Raw genomic sequence first — 17,589 nt, forward strand, 5'->3', positions numbered from 1 at the left:
TCGAAACGACGTTGCAGAACCTTGATTCTTCTCCAACTTCATGTTTGGTAACAGAAGAAGAAACAGAGTCGTCGTCGTCTTCTTCTTGTTTCTGTTGGAGAATCACAAACACACATTTGTTCAAAACTGTAATAAAAACCAACAACCTCACCCTCATCTTTCTCGTCCAAATTGACCTCCAAAAATCACGTTTCTAACCCACTCACTCTCCCACACCAAATCCCATAGAGAAAAACAGTGATTTGAGCTCACAGGGACACAGGAGCTGCTGGTCAACTGCTGCCTCGTGTGGTCACTTTGTGTCACTGATATAAATCTGAACAAAAAGTGTCTAAAACAGTGAGATAAAGACGTGAACGTGTTCTTGACGCGGTGTTTCCCGACCCTGGTCCTCAGAGAACACTGTCCTGCATGTTTTACATGTTGCCCCGCCCCCAACACACCTGATTCACACCTGATTCAGACGAACGGCTCGTCAACGAGCTCTGTGTTGGTATCCTAACTAGAACGATAGATATCATAACGTATCACAGACTGAAGCTGACGGGTTTCTTTAGGGCAGCAGGGGGCGCTCACAGCGCGCTCAGCTCTGACTGTACTTCAGAACCTGATACACTTCAAAACAACCGTCTCTTTAATGTGGTCAGAACTATGTGGACAAAGAATCTATCAAAGGAGCCTGGTCAGTGACATTAATCAGAGTAAATGACGAGCTGTCAGCGACACACACACACACACACTGACAGACACACACTGACAGACACACACATCAAAGCAGCTCCTCCCTGCTGTGTGTCAGTCAATGAGGCTCCACAGGTTTGTAACTGTGTGTGTGTGTGTGTGTCACTGTTTGCCTTGTCATAATCTCATAATTTGACCTCTCACACACGAACACTGGTGACACTTTAACGACATCATTAACCTGAGTCTTACTTCACTCCATGTTAAACCGTGTAAAGGTTAAAGGTCATGACCCAGAGTCCAACGAGTGCCGCTAACACCTCTGGTTGAAGATGCTAATGGCTTGCAGGCAGTGTGTCTGTGTCTGTGTCTGTGTCTGTGTGTGTGTGTGTTGGGGGGGGTCACCCCCCACCCCGACTCTTCCTGCTTCCCGCCATTGTTTACCCAGACTGCACCTGTGAAAGTCATGGCGTGAATTTTCACACTGGGATGTTTTGAAGTGAAGAAGAGTCACGTCACCATGGTAACAGTCTCACAGAATGTATGGATGAGGTTGTTGTCGATGTAACAACCTTAGATAAGACAAGCAACAGTGATTATGGAGCAGACGTTCAGGGACCCCCTGTTTGAGAACCCCCACACACACACGAGTCCATGACAGCGTTTCATGAACGCCGACTTTTTAAAAATCAAATCAAATCACAATATAAGCAGCAGCAGCTGGGCCAGCAGGTGGCAGATGTGTTCAGGGCCGGTGTTTTGTCTCACGTATGAATTGTGAAGTTGATCGGTCAACGTATGTCAAAGTTAAAAAACAATGGTCAACATTCGCCCCAAATTCCGAGGGTTGCCGTGGCCACGCCCTTTAGAATTTGCGAGTATCTTTTCATGTTTGATGTGTCTCGTGCAAATTGGCACATTTTTTATGTTGGTACGATAAACACGCCCAGCTTTGTTCATTTACATAACGCACGATTTGCCAAGATGGACGCCAGATTCAAAATTGCTGTACAGTTTGACGTCACGGCCCCGATAGACTTTTTTGTTCGTCTCGGGTTGTGGCGTGTTTCCACCAAGATTTAGTTCCACCTTCAGGTGGCGCTATTGAGCCATTCTGAAATACCTTTTATTATGAAATGCCATTATTTTATAAATGTTTCCACCAGTTTGCTCAAACATAGCCACTCATTTGCAGCTGTATCTGTAAATTAAGACAAATGTGGCATCAAAAATAGTCTTTTCTGGTGAACATTTTTTGTCCATAGGAACAAATTAGTAAGTTTGTGCGTAGCTTAGCCATTTTAGGCTAATTTAATGCAAATCTCTGGCAAATCTGATCTATATTTTGAGGAACTCTTAACTCTGGACTTAAAGATTGGGAAAATAATGCTAATTTCTTTTGGGGCCCAAAACACAATTCTCCCATGACCCATCTGTGGGTCCTGACCCAGACGTTGGGAACCAAATGTATATATAATATAATATAATATGATGTTACTCCAGATTGAGGTGAAACACGAGTGTGGTTAGCGTCGGCTGTGCTGATAACAGATCTTCTCAGAAGTCGTAAAAGGAGCTACGTACGAACGTTATCTTCACGTCGCTGATGAATCAGCTTCCAAAAACATCAAGAGACTCAAAGACGAAGAGTAGGCTGATAAAAGTGTTGACTCACAGTGGAACAGCAGCCGCCAGCGACGTTTACACACACGCGCACACACACGCACACACAAAACCACTGCCAACTGCCAACAAATGACAACAGCCCCAAAAACGACAGCTAGTTAGCACAAATTAGCATGTGTGTGTGTGTGTGTGTGTGTGTGTAAACACACTCGCCATCGTCATGTTTCCATTACTGCCAGTGTCATGTGACCCAGGGGGGAGCACTAACGCTAACAATTTACTCAGAAGACAGAGAGACTGTGGCTGGGCTAACACGCTAACAGCTGCTGTATTCACATGCTGTGTGTCCACATGTACTGTCTCACCATCATCTCGTCACTATAAAAGAGGAAGGAGTGTGACCTTTGACCTACGCACTGTTCGCCATCAGTGATGGCGGTGGAAGCGTCGGTTACGTGTGTTTCCCACACACACACACACACACACACACAGAGGTGTCAGGGTTCTCATGGTTTTATGGTGTGTGTGTGTGTGTGTGTGTGTGTGTGTTATGTTTTAAAAATCATTAACATTTACAGCCCGTCGGTCTCAGACTCCACGACAGGAAACAAAATTGAAACGTTGTCACTTCATCCAACTTTAAAAACAAACAAATTGAACATTTTCATATACTCTTTGATAAAATAAAAGTTTCAGTGTCAGGTTTTTGAGTTCCTGTGCGTGACGATACCACAGAGGCCCAGTTATTGAAATCTACACTCTCTCACACCAAAGCCCATAGAGAAAATCAGTGATTTTAACATCACAGCACACAGGAGTTTTTGATTCACTGCTGCCTCCATCACTAAGTTCAGATGTCTTATTTTGAAATCCTTCAACCTGAGTTACTTCAGCAACACAAAGTGACCACATGAGGCAGCAGAGGACCAGCAGCTCCTGTGTCCCTGTGAGCTAAAATCACTGACTTTCTCTATGGGGTTTGGTGTGAGACAGTGAGTGGTTTACAAACTTCAGTTTCCTGTTGGAAAAGTTTGTCTCACACTGAGATAAAGACGTGAACGTGTTCTTAAGACATCGTAGACTTGAACTGATGGATAACGAGAAAACATCGTATCTCGTTATAACGTGATAGTTTCTCGTTATAACGTAATAGTGAGCACTTTTTTTTATGTGTGGCAGCAATACCCTTCCTTAAAAAAACAGCGTGTTTAAAAAACAAAATAAATTCAAGCCCAGACTGGAGCAGGTTACGATGAGACAATTAAACAAAAAGTAATTTATCACCAGGGATTCCATATTGGGTCCCACACTTATATGTAATAAAGCTTTCAGTAAACATAAAATATTAAGGATTAATTCAAGGTTATTACTGGTTGTAGAGTTTATAACCTGTTTGGCTTTTTTCCCCCTTCTAACGCGACTAAAACCAAACATGAGGAAGGATTTTATTCAGGAGTGGACTCGTTCACTACTCCTGAGAAAGTCCGTGTGTTCTCCTGCAGCGCCCTCTGCAGGTCTTCTGCTGTTACAGCATGTTTCTATCATGTGTTGTCACTTTTATTTGACCTCCATGATCAAAACTCCTGACAGTAAAAGGTGCTTCAGTTGACTGATGACATGGACACAGTTACACTGTTGATTGTATCGTCATGAATTAAATAATCTATTATTAATCTATCTTTGTAGTTTAAATTGTTTAGATTTGGACTTTAAATTTGTGTGTGTTTTGTTTTTCTGCATTAAATTTTTTATAAAAGTTTAATAAAATAAAAATTAAACTATTACGACTAATAACGCAGGTACTGTGAGTAGTAGTAGCAGAAGTTGGATGAGACGGATGAGAAGGGTGTCTCTCCCCCCTCCCATCCTCTCCCCCTTCTACAGAGGGACCATCGAGAGCCTGCTGACCAGTGGCATCTCCGTCTGGTCTGGGAGCTGCAAGGCCTCCGACTGGAAGTCTCTGCAGAGGGTGGTGAGAACAGCGGAGAAGATCATTGGGACACCACTCCCACCCATCAAAGACATTGCACACAGGCGCTGTCTAACTAGGGCTCACCAGATCCTCACTGACCACACCCACCCCCACCATGGACTGTTCTCCCTGCTGGCGTCTGGCAGGAGGTTCCGCAGCATCCGCTGCAGAACAAACCGACTCAAGAACAGCTACTTTCCGCTGGCCATCAGACTGCTAAATTCCAAATAACAATTTAGCAGCCCCCCCCCTCCCCCTTCCCGACACTATCTGTGCAATATTTAACTGTTTTTTTTTCCTTTCATATTGCTGCTACAGTTTTCATTCCTGTTCTCTTTTTGCACTATTTTTACTTATATTTATATACATGAAACACTTTATTTATTTTTTTTATTAATCATAGTTAGTCAAAAAAGTTGGATACATGTATAGACATTTACAGTAAGATAAAAGACATTTCCCATCAAAAATTCATAAGTGACAAAAATTCAATGCTATGTATTGGTTTATTATCTGCTGCCAAGCAACGAAATTTCGTTGCCAGTTTTAAAAAAAGTTTTAAAAGGAAGTCTAAGTCTAAGTAATAATTATAATGCTAAATCTAAAAATACCACTTGTACAAATACTTACATAAAGTAAAACATAAAGTGAAAAAAGACAGATTCTAAGAAAAAAAACCTGGGGATAAAAACGTCAGAATTCTGAGATTAAAGTCATATTCTGGGATAAAAACATAACATTTCTGAGATTAAAGTCAGATTCCGGGAGAAAAAGGTCAGAATAGTGAGATTTAAATCATATTCTGGGATTAAAATGTGAGAATTCTGAGATTAAAGTCATATTCTGGGATAAAAACATAACATTTCTGAGATTAAAGTCAGATTCCGGGAGAAAAAGGTCAGAATAGTGAGATTTAAATCATATTCTGGGATTAAAATGTGAGAATTCTGAGATTAAAGTCATATTCGGGATAAAAACATAACATTTCTGAGATTAAAGTCAGATTCCGGGAGAAAAAGGTCAGAATAGTGAGATTTAAATCATATTCTGGGATAAAAATGTGAGAATTCTGAGATTAAAGTCATATTCTGGGATAAAAAAGGACAGAACTCTGAGATTAAAGTCATATTGTGGGATAAAAACGTCAGAATTCCGAGATTAAAATCAGATTCGTCAGAATTCTGAGATTAAAGTCACATTCTGGGATAATAACGTCAAAATTCTGAGATTAAAGTCACATTCTAGGATTAAAAACTTGAGAATTCTGAGATTAAAGTCAGATTCGTCAGAATTCTGAGATTAAAGTCAGATTCGTCAGAATTTTGAGATTAAAGTCAGAGTTCTGACATGAGAATTAAATTTTTACATGCGGCCCTAATCCTCTTCCGTAAAACACTTATTTGAAACTATTAATAATAATATTGGTAGTTGTGGTATTGTTTCCGAGCAGCAGGTGTCGCTCTCGGTTGATATGTGCATGTGACCGGGAGCGGAAGCAGTAAGAGAAGAAGGCGCTCGCAGTGGGCGGCGCTGAGGGGAAAATCAAAATGTCTGCCCCGAAAACGATCCCGAAAGACGCTCAGGTAACGATCTTTTCACACGCGGTTATAATCCGCTTCACTCGCGTTCACACCGAGAGTGAACGTAAATCATCCGGTTAATTCGGATCAAACACAGTTTGCGCCGCTAACGGAGAAAGAACCTCATGTTTATGAACACCAACAACGGCAGCTAGCCTAGCAGCTAACGTTAGCACCGGAGCTCCGTACACAACAACAACAAACAACAGCCCATCCATGCTCACTGGCTATTTAGCATTGATGGACATTAACATATACGTGAGATAAATAAACTTACACTGAACTCTGTAATACTGTATATCCTAATGAGATCACGTCACGTGATCTGACAGCACCGGCGGTGGTCAGATTTACGGTTCACAGGTGAATGAATCACCACCTGAGGACACTTTAACTCTGTTTCACGTCACGTAACCTGCACTGCAGTCACGTGATTGGCTAATGAAGACTCTAACAACACAATCTGTCACAAACTACTCACTCTCCCACACCAAACCCCATAGAGAAAATCAGTGATTTTAACATCACATCACACAGGAGTTGTTGATCCACTGCTGCCTCCATCACTAAGTTAAAATGTCTTATTTAGGCAAATTCGGCGTTTTGTAATCCTTGTTTCAGATTTCAGACCTCAGTGACACAAAGTGACCACACGAGGCAGCAGTAGACCAGCAGCTCCTGTGAAAATCACTGACTTTCTCTATGGGGTTTGGTGTGGGAGAGTGAGTGGTTTACAAACTTCAGTTTCCTGTTGGAAAAGTCTGTCTCACAGTGAGATAAAGGCAGGAACATGTTCTTAAGATGTTGCAGACTTAAACTGACGTGGATTTCATAGGGCGAGTCTTATGTTAGGACTATGTCAGTATTTCATACAAACACACTTTAAAAAAAGATATTGCTAATGTTAATAGCTAACAGTTATTTTCATCATCGAGGAGTCGTTTTGGTTCATCAAATGTCAGAAAATATTGAACAGTGTTTGTAAAACTCTGGAAATGATGATGTCTCTCACAACATGAATGAATGAATGAATGAATGAACGGTGATTTAACTTTGAGCTGCCAGGTTTAGTTTTCAAGTGTTCGTGCAGAGTGATGAGTCACCTGACTTAAATGTCATGTGACGGATGTCCCCTGTCCCGGCAGGTGATGATCCAGATCCTGAAGGACATGGGAATCACAGAGTACGAACCACGAGTCATCAACCAGATGCTGGAGTTCACATACAGTGAGTCGCCGCCGCCACGGCGAGATGTCCGAGTGCGGGAAGTCCTCAAGCCTGAAAATGTTGTTGTCTGTTTTGTCCGCAGGATACGTGACGACGATCATTGAAGACGCCAAGATCTACTCCACGCACGCCAAGAAGTCCAGTGTGGATGCCGACGACATCAAACTGGCTATCCAGTGCCGCATGGACCAGTCGTTCACGTCGCCGCCGCCGCGAGACGTAAGCGCCCCGAGGCGTCTTTCAAGCCGTCATTCATTCATTCACCTTGTTTGTTTGTTTATGGTTTTGTTTGTGTGTTCAGTTCTTGTTGGAGGTCGCCCGGCAGAAGAACCAGAGTCCTCTGCCGCTCATCAAACCCTACACCGGACCACGTCTTCCTCCAGACCGCTACTGTCTGACGGCGCCAAACTACAGACTCAAGTCTGTCCAGAAGAAGGTGAGAGACTGTGTCCACCTTAACTGTGTGTCCACTTAACTGTGTGTCCACTTTACTCTGTGTCCACCTTAACTGTGTGTCCACCTTTACTGTGTGTCCACTTTACTGTGTGTCCACTTAACTGTGTGTCCACTTTACTCTGTGTCCACCTTAACTGTGTGTCCACCTTTACTGTGTGTGTGTGTGTGTGTAACGTCTCTCTGTTTCCTCCAGTTGACGTCGTCTGCCAGCAGGATATCTGTGCCTCGTCTCAGTGTCGGCGCCGTCTCCAGCAGACCGAGCACACCGACACTCGGTGAGTCTTGTCATGGGGAGGAAGAGCCTGCAGGGGGTGCCACACACACACACACACACACACACACACACACACACACACACACACACACAGCTCCAATTTGTTCTGACCGCATCTCGTCTCCACAGGTGCGCCGTCGGTTCAGTCTGTCACCGCTAAAGTCGGAGCTCCGGTGTCATTGACGGGTCAGAGGTTCACCGTACAGATCCCGCCCCCTTCTCAGACGACCACCGCTAAAACCAGTAAGGCCCGCCTCCTCATCTCTGCTGTGAAAAAGTTTGTTTACATCGACACAAACGCGACATTTAAACCTGCTACTTTTTCTTCTTCTTCCCCGACAGCGACATCGTCCACGCCGGCCTCCAACGTCCTCATCAACCAATCACTGATCGGCTCCAAAAACATCCTCATCACCACCAACATGGTGTCACAGAACAGCGGTGGCGGCGGTAGTGAGTCGCTGAAGAGGAAACACGAGGACGAGGATGACTACGACGCTTTATGACGGAGATGACAACCCTTTTTAAAAAAATACATAAATCAATAAATCAGAGGAGGAAGAGACTGAAACCTGCGACGCGTTCACACGCAGTTAAACCTGTTCACGTGTGATTTACAATAAAAAAAAAACTGCTTTAAATTAAAAATGAGCTGCTTCTCATTTTAAAGGAAAGTTCCACTCAAAACATCAGCACTGGAAAAAAGCTCTTTAATTTGAATATGATGGAAAAAAATAAGTAAAAGTAAACATCACCTTTAAAAATGCAGTAGGAGGTTAAACCTGCTGAAGTGAAGCAGCGTCACATGCCGAGGCGTTCTGTGCCATTTGAGATTCCTGAGATTCCAAATGATTAAACTCATTTAATTTTATTGACACAAAAAATAAAAAGTACACAACTCTCTTACTCGGCATGTTCAGTCACGCAGGACCACAGGTCTGGCTGACATTGGCCAAACTGGGTGATTGACAGCTCGTTGAACCAATAGAATCAGGCTCCATGTAAATCACATTCACCCTTCAATCATCCATCATCTACTGGAGGGTCACTGTGACAGTCTCAGCTGACACAGGGCAACAGGTGGCGTCACACCCTGAGACAAACAACCATTCACTCTCACTCTCTCACACCTATGGTCAATTTAGAGCAGTGTTTCCTGACCCTGGTCCTCAGGGAACACTGCCCTGCATGTTTTACATGTTGCCCTGCTCCGACACACCTGATTCAGATGAACAGCTCGTTATCAGCCTCTGCAGAGCTTGATGACAAGCTGACCATTTGTTTATTGTCACATTTATTGTTTTTAGATAAAGAGCTAAAACGGGATAATTTAGGCAGCTTTTATAAGATGAAGGGGAAAGCACGCCCGTTCCAGCAGGTGGCAGCATTTCCTACAGGTGGTGTTTTTTTTCTCTGTTTAAGCAAAAATGTTTTGAAATAACAACAATTTCAGCTGCCATTGTTCTTTTATTTGTCCAGCGAGGACATGAACGTTGATTAATTACAGGTGGAGCTGCTCCTGCACAAACACACACTGATTTAAAAGCCTTTGTGTACTTTCCGTGACTTGGTACATTCCACTCCTCCCCTCTGAGTCGATCTATTTGGAATGCTCCACTTCCTTTGTCCGAGGCGGAGCTTCTTCAACGTGGAGACAGCGAGAGGACGAGGAGCAGCGGGAACAACCATGTGGACAAACATGTGGACAAACGTGTGGACAAACGTGGTAACTGCTGTTTAAAATGATCCACACATTTCTTAGATTCTCTGTCGACGCTCTGTTCACACCTGCTGTTCACATCCGACCACAGGTGTTCAGGTTACACCTGCTAATGCTAACGTGACGTCACTGCTTCACAACAAACGTGTGATAGTATGTCGTCAAAACTGTCCAAATATGAACTTTCCGAGTGTAGTATCTCATCAAAAACGTCAACATATAAATTGTCCACATATGTCAAAGAATGTCCTCAACACAAACTGTCACTAGACCATTAAAACTGTTCAGGATGAGTATCTAGTCTGGCCAGTAGCAGGTTAACTGCCGCTAATGTGACGTCACTGCTCCGCAGCAAACACACGTACGTGTGTTTTCAAAAAACTGACGTCAAATATGTCATTATGTAGTATGACATCATACTGTCAACAACTGTCCAAAAATAAACTGTCCCACATGTCCTCGTATAATATGCAGAGGTGGGTAGAGAAGCCAAAACATTTACTCGAGTAAAAGTACTGTTACTTTAAGATAATAATTACTCAAGTAGAAGTAAAAATACTCATGAAAATAATGACTTAAGTAAGAGTAAAAAAGTATGCAGAGAAAAGACGACTCAAGTACTCAAGAGTACAAGTACTGAGTTTCTCCGGATTTATTTTTGAAATATTCAGCGCAACACAAATAGTACAAAATAGACACAACATAATATAAAACAGCAATGTTCAAATTAACATATGTTAAATAATAATATTTTAAATAAAACAATAAATACAGTCTTTAAAATAAGAAGAGAAATAGATTGCGCATGTAAATAAAACTACTAAAAAAAACTGAAAATTTAAATTACAATTGATCTAAATGTTACTCATGTATTGAGTAAATGAGTAAATGTAGTGTGTTACTACTCACCTCTGATAATATGTCAACAAACAGTTAAAATATGATCTGTCTAAAAGTGTCCTAGTATAGTATGTCCTAAAATATATTTATTATTTAGTAAACTGTCAAAAATGTCCAAATGTACGTCAACAAAAAATGTCACTATACCATTAAAACTGTTTAAAATGAGTATCGAGTCTGGCCAGTAGGGGGCAGGTTAAGTAAAAAAACTGTTGAGGAGCAGTAGTTTAGTAGAATTTCAAAATAAAAGTGTCTGTGTTGATATGGATCAATATATAGTTGACAATAAAAAGATTTTCCTGTGTTTTCCTCACATTTCTTCACTCATTTACTGCAGTGAGCACATTTGAACACTTTAAAGTGGACACTGCTTTGTCTCATCATGTCCTCTGACTGAAGACCTGCAAACAGCTGCCGTTAAAGGCACAGTTCATGTGTTTTCAAGTCATTCCATTCACAGTCGTCACTAAATACATCAGAATCCTCAAATGTTTTCAGGATTTTTAAAGTCTTTGTAACTGATCTACAACTTTGTTTGGAGCAGGACCAGGAGCCAGGAGCCAGGACCAGGACCAGGACCAGGAGGAGCTGGAGGAGGACGAGGAGCAGCGGGGACAGGTGTGTGGTAGCTGCTGCTTAAAAATGATCCGCACATTTCTTAGATGTTCTGTTGACGCTCTGTTCACACCTGCTGTTAACATCCGACCTGAGGGATCCGATCACAGGTGTTCAGATTACACCTGCTAATGCTAACGCTAATGTGACGTCACTGCTCCACATGTAAACACACACACCTTTCATTTCTCTTTCTTTATTCAAAGGAACAAAGAAACCGGAAAATGTTCAACATTTGTAAGAAAACTAAAAACAATTCATCGATTATTAAAGTATTTGACAATTCCTTTAGTAATGGTTTAATTATGCAGTAATCGTTGCATTTCTACTTGGTTTATATTTTTAAAAATAATCATCAGAGACACCATGATGCGATTTATCGTGATATTTGCAATAAACTGAGACAACAGCGCTCGTGGAAGTGAGCACTTGGCACCATCTAGTGGACTGAAATGTTAATTTATTTATTTTTAATGACGTTTATTTGTAACATCCGTTAAAAAAAAATACACACAAAAAAAGAAAACGCCATATTTCACTGTATTAGTTTTTCTACTAATAATTCACTCAAACAGCGTCACATCCTGTGTGTAACCGTAGCAACCACAACAACATTAGCTGCACGTAAAGTCGCACTATTGTATCGACGCAGTTTCACGTCAGACACTGGAGACGCATCTGAGCCTCGTCGCATTTACACTTGTGTTCAGTACATTTTCTGGAGCAAACCATCACTCTTTCACCTGTGATTTCATCCCCTCACACGGACGTTAACAGCACTTGTCAACAGAGCCTCTGTTTAATGTGTTCACATCATTTTTACATTGTTAACAAGTGAAAACTGTGGACGAGTCAAAGTGACAACATTCAGTCAATAAATACACCATTAAATAAAGACTCACATGTGTCTCACATTCATTCATTCACATTGGAATTAGATACAGAAATGTCTCATTGTTAAATGTGTCATTCATTCATTCATTCTCAATTCATTTGATGTAAAAAAAAAAACATAGAATAACTTAAAGACTATTTAACAAATTATTTCATGACTTACTGCAACACAGGACCATGAAATAATTCATTAAAAAGTGAAGAAGTTGTGTATGTTTTTTACATCAAATGAATTTGGTATTTGAATGAATGAATGACACATTTAATAATGAGACATGTGTGTATTTAATTCCAATGTGAATGAATGAATGTGAGACACATGCGATTCATTATTTAATGGTGTATTTATTGATTGAATGTTGTCACTTTAATTCGTCCACAGTTTTCACTTGTTAACAATGTAAAAATGATGTGAACACATTAATCACACAGAAGTCTAATTCATGTGCTCATCATTTTTAAGCAGCAGTTACTGGACACCTGGACCCAACTGTGTGGTCAACAGTCCAGGGAGTGAACCCCTATCATTTTTTTTGTCTTTTTATGGCATTTTTAGGGATTTTTTTTGGGCCAAAAATGTGAAATAAAATGTTATAACCCCCTGCTGTCATCTGTGCGGGGGGCCGGGGGAGCACAGCCCAGCCCCGGCCCCAGTTTGGCCCCGGCGCCGGGGCCAAGTGTTCGGAGCATGCTGGATTTGAACCAGCCACAGCCGGACTGGCACAACCTCCTCGCGGTTGCGAACCAACCCACCACGCCACGAACCCTTTGGAGGTTTGGGAAGGAGCTCCGGGCGTTATTGAGTCTTCACTTTGGCTGTGGAACCTTAAACCTTGACGTATAAAGGAATTGAACCGTCAACGTCAGGACTGAAAGGCTGCTCTCTAACCAGCTGAGCTAACTGTCCACACTCTTCCTCAGGTTTTCTCACACCTATTCAGTCTCTGTGTAGAATATTGGGCTTAAAAAGTTGCTTCATCTAAGATTTGAACCTCTGACCCCAGGAACTCCAGTCTTTGTCTGAACCACGTGAGCTATTTGTCCTCACACACTTCTTCTTCAACGTTGGACGACTTTCAATAACAGATGAGCACAAACATGACTTCAGCGAGACCTCAGACTGATGAAGTATTTAAGGATACATGTCCTCCATAATGGGCCAAACACTTGGTGTAGTGGTTAGTGCTCTTGCCTTTGAAACAAGAAGACCTGGGTTCGAGACCCAGTTGGAACAAGACCTTTCTGGAGTTTTTCATGTTCTCCCTGTGTGTGCGTGGCTTTTCCCCAGGTTCTCTGGCTTCCTCCCACAGTCCATCAATCATCTACCACTTTGTCCTCCACTGGAGGGTTGCGGGGGTCCTGTGCCAAGCTCAGCTGTCATAGGGTGATAGGCGGGGTTCACCCTGGACTGTTCGCCAGTCCATTCAAAACATGCAACACAGTAATCAGTTAGATTTCCACCTAAACATTCACTTCATGTAAGATTCGAACCCCTGACCATAGGAACACTAGTCCATGTCTGAACCATATGAGCTATTTGTCTGTTTGCTTTTTCACACAATTTGGAAGTCTTTTAATAATAGAACTCATGACTCCAAAAAAAACTTCAGACTGATGAAATATTTAGGAACGTCTGTCCACGAAAATGGGCGACATGGTTGGTGTAGTGGTTACTTCTCTTACCTTTGCAGCGAGAGGATCCGGGTTCAAGTCCCACTTAGAACAAGAATCTTTGTGCATGGAGATTTAGAGTCAATGAACCTTTCAACACATTCACTCTCACACCTTTACAAGTGTTTCAACAGTAGATTACACATGACTTCACAGGCCTCAGCTGGTCAATTTAGAGTGACTAATTTACCTAACCCCAATATTGCATGTTCTTGGACTGTCGGAGGAAGCCAGACAACCGGAAGAAAAGCTACACACAGGGAGAACATGAAAAACTCCATGCACAAAGATTCATGTTCCAAATGGGTCTCGAACCCAGACTCTCTCACTGCAAAGTCAAGAGCACTAACCACTACACCAACCATGTCTCCCATTTTTGGGGACAGACGTTCCTAAATGTGTCATCAGTCTGAAGTTTTTTTTGCAGTCATGGGTTCTATTATTGAAAGACTTCCAAATTGTGCAAAAAAAGCAAACCAAGACAAATAGCACACATGGTCCAGACATGGACTGTCGTTCCTATGGTGAGGGGTTCGAATCTTACATGAAGTGACTGTTTAAGTGGAAATTTACTTCATCAATGTATTGCCTGTTTTGAATGAACTGGCGAACAGTCCAGCGTGAATCACCCTATGATAGCTGAGCTTGGCACAGCAGCCCCCTCCACCCTCCGATGGAGGACAAAGTGGTAGATGATTGATGGACTGTGGGAGGAAGTCAGAGAACCTGGGGAAAAGCCAAGCACACACGGGGAGAACATGAAAAACTCCACAAAGATCCTTGTTCCAACTGGGTCTCGAACCCAGGTCTTCTTGTTTCAAAGGCAAGAGCACTATCCACTACACCAACTGTTTGGCCCATTATGGAGGACATGTATCGTTAAATACTTCATCAGTCTGACGTTTTTTTGGAGTCATGAGTTCTATAATTGAAAGACTTCCAAATTGGCTGAAAAACCAATCAAGGACAACTAGCTCACATGGTTCAGACAAGGACTGGCGTTCATATGGTCAGGGGTTCGAATCTTACCTGAAGTGAACGGAAATTTACCTCATCACTGTGTTGCATGTTTTGAATGGGCTGGCGAACAGTCCAGGGTGAACCCCGCCTATCAACCGATGACAGCTGAGCTTGGCACAGCAGCCCCCGTGACCCTCCAGTGGAGGACAAAGTGGTAGATGATTGATGGCCTGTGGGAGGAAGCCAGAGAACCTGGAGAAAAGCCACACACACACGGCGAGAACATGAAAGAAAGATATTTGTGCCAATTGGGTCCCGAACCCAGGTCTTCTTGTTTCAAAGGCAAGAGCACTAACCACTACACCAAGTGTTTGGCCCATTATGGAGGACATGTATCCTTAAATACTTCATCAGTCTGAGGTCTCGCTGAAGTCATGTTTGTGCTCATCTGTTATTGAAAGTCGTCCAACGTTGAAGAAGAAGTGTGTGAGGACAAATAGCTCACGTGGTTCAGACAAAGACTAGAGTTCCTGGGGTCAGAGGTTCAAATCTTAGATTAAGCAACTTTTTAAGCCCAATATTCTACACAGAGACTGAATAGGTGTGACAAAACCTGAGGAAGAGTCTGGACAGTTAGCTCAGCTGGTTAGAGAGCAGCCTTTCAGTCCTGACGTTGACGGTTCAATTCCTTTATACGTCAAGGTTTAAGGTTCCACAGCCAAAGTGAAGACTCAATAACGCCCGGAGCTCCGTCCCAAATCTCCAAAGGGTTCGTGGCGTGGTGGGTTGGTTCGCAACCGCGAGGAGGTTGTGCCAGTCCGGCTGTGGCTGGTTCAAATCCAGCATGCTCTGAACACTTGGCCCCGGCGCCGGGGCCAAACTGGGGCCGGGGCTGGGCTGTGCTCCCCCGGCCCCCCGCACAGATGACAGCAGGGGGTTATAACATTTTATTTCACATTTTTGGCCCAAAAAAAATCCCTAAAAATGCCATAAAAAGACAAAAAAATGATAGGGGTTCACTCCCTGGACTGTTGACCACACAGTTGGGTCCAGGTGTCCAGTAACTGCTGCTTAAAAATGATGAGCACATGAATGAGACTTCTGTGTGATTAATGTGTTCACATCATTTTTACATTGTGAACAAGTGAAAACTGTGGACGAGTCAAAGTGACAACATTCAATCAATAAATACACCATTAAATAATGACTCACATGTGTCTCACATTCATTCATTCACATTGGAATTAAATACATAAATGTCTCATTATTAAATGTGTCATTCATTCATTCAAATACCAAATTCATTTGATGTAAAAACAACATATAGAATGACTTGACTATTGAATGAATGATGTCATGGTCGTGTGTTGCATGATGAATTGATTTTTTCTGTCAAAATCAGCGTCAAATCAATTGATGATGCAACACAGGACCATGACATCATTCATTCAATAGTCAAGTCATTCTATATGTTGCTGTTTTCACATTACATGAATTGAGTATTTGAATGAATGAATGACACATTTAACAATGAGACATTTCTGTATTTAATTCCAATGTGAATGAATGAATGTGAGACACATGTGAGTCATTATTTAATGGTGTATTTATTGACTGAATGTTGTCACTTTGACTCGTCCACAGTTTTCACTTGTTAACAATGTAAAAATGATGTGAACACATTAAACAGAGGCTCTGTTGACAAGTGCTGTTAACGTCTGTGTGAGGGGATGAAATCACAGGTGAAAGAGTGATGGTTTGCTCCAGAAAATGTACTGAACACAAGTGTAAATGCGACGAGGCTCAGATGCGTCTCCAGTGTCTGACGTGAAACTGCGTCGATACAATAGTGCGACTTTACGTGCAGCTAATGTTGTTGTGGTTGCTACGGTTACACACAGGATGTGACGCTGTTTGAGTGAATTATTAGTAGAAAAACTAATACAGTGAAATATGGCGTTTTCTTTTTTTTAGTGTATTTTTTTTAACGGATGTTACAAATAAACGTCATTAAAAATGAACTAAATAAATGAACATTTCAGTCCACTAGATGGTGCCAAGTGCTCACTTTCACGAGCGTCTCAGTTTATTGCAAATATCGTGATAAATTGCATCATGGTGTCTCTGATGATTATTTTTAAAAATATAAATATATATAAATAGAAATGCAACGATTACTGCATAATTAAACCATTACTAAAGGAATTGTCAAATACTTTAATAATCGATTAAGTGTTTTTTGTTTTATTACAAATGTTGAACATTTTCCGGTTTCTTTGTTCCTTTGAATAAAGAAAGAGAAATGAAAGGTGTGTGTGTTTACATGTGGAGCAGTGACGTCACATTAGCGTTAGCATTAGCAGGTGTAATCTGAACACCTGTGATCGGATCCCTCAGGTCGGATGTTAACAGCAGGTGTGAACAGAGCGTCAACAGAACATCTAAGAAATGTGCGGATCATTTTTAAGCAGCAGCTACCACACACCTGTCCCCGCTGCTCCTCGTCCTCCTCCAGCTCCTCCTGGTCCTGGTCCTGGTCCTGGTCCTGCTCCAAACAAAGTTGTAGATCAGTTAAAGACTTTAAAAATCCTAAAAACATTTGTAAAATCTCAATATTTAACAGAGGATTCTGATGTATTTAGTGACGACTGTGAATGGAATGACTTGAAAACACATGAACTGTGCCTTTAACGGCAGCTGTTTGCAGGTCTTCAGTCAGAGGACGTGATGAGACAAAGCAGTGTCCACTTTAAAGTGTTCAAATGTGCTGAACATACTATATTTGGACATTGTTTGACATGTTTATGATTGGACAGTTTACTAAATAATAAACATGTTTTTATGACGACATACTATACTAGGACACTTTTCGACAGTTCATATTTTAACTTTTTGTTGACATATTATACGAGGATATTTTGAACTGTTCATTTTGGACGTACATGGTTAGATGTGATCGTGTGTTTACATGTGGAGCAGTGACGTCACATTAGCAGCAGCTAACCTGCCCCCT

At 41.8% G+C, this 17,589-nt stretch overlaps 1 protein-coding gene across 1 annotated transcript; it reads left to right on the forward strand.

The window, feature by feature from the left end:
• The first annotated feature begins 5,734 nt into the window (after positions 1 to 5,734).
• Positions 5,735 to 8,464, forward strand: taf9 (TAF9 RNA polymerase II, TATA box binding protein (TBP)-associated factor). Its single transcript, XM_058627627.1, has 7 exons — positions 5,735 to 5,862; positions 7,005 to 7,086; positions 7,169 to 7,305; positions 7,388 to 7,522; positions 7,736 to 7,817; positions 7,946 to 8,059; positions 8,159 to 8,464. Exons 1-7 carry the CDS (start codon positions 5,827 to 5,829, stop codon positions 8,320 to 8,322), a joined length of 750 nt encoding a protein of 249 aa, XP_058483610.1. The 5' UTR covers positions 5,735 to 5,826; the 3' UTR covers positions 8,323 to 8,464.
• Positions 8,465 to 17,589: the final 9,125 nt, after the last annotated feature.

This window comes from Solea solea, chromosome 4 (genome assembly GCF_958295425.1).
Source record: "Solea solea chromosome 4, fSolSol10.1, whole genome shotgun sequence".
Taxonomy (NCBI): Eukaryota; Metazoa; Chordata; class Actinopteri; order Pleuronectiformes; family Soleidae; genus Solea; species Solea solea.

Excerpts from the sequence above, each read along its gene's own strand:
- taf9 (XM_058627627.1), top strand. The coding sequence starts at position 5,827 with ATGTCTGCCCCGAAAACGATCCCGAAAGACGCTCAG. Across the intron at positions 5,863-7,004 it reads CGATCCCGAAAGACGCTCAG|GTGATGATCCAGATCCTGAA; the intron begins GTAACGATCTTT and ends CTGTCCCGGCAG. Across the intron at positions 8,060-8,158 it reads GACGACCACCGCTAAAACCA|CGACATCGTCCACGCCGGCC; the intron begins GTAAGGCCCGCC and ends CTTCCCCGACAG.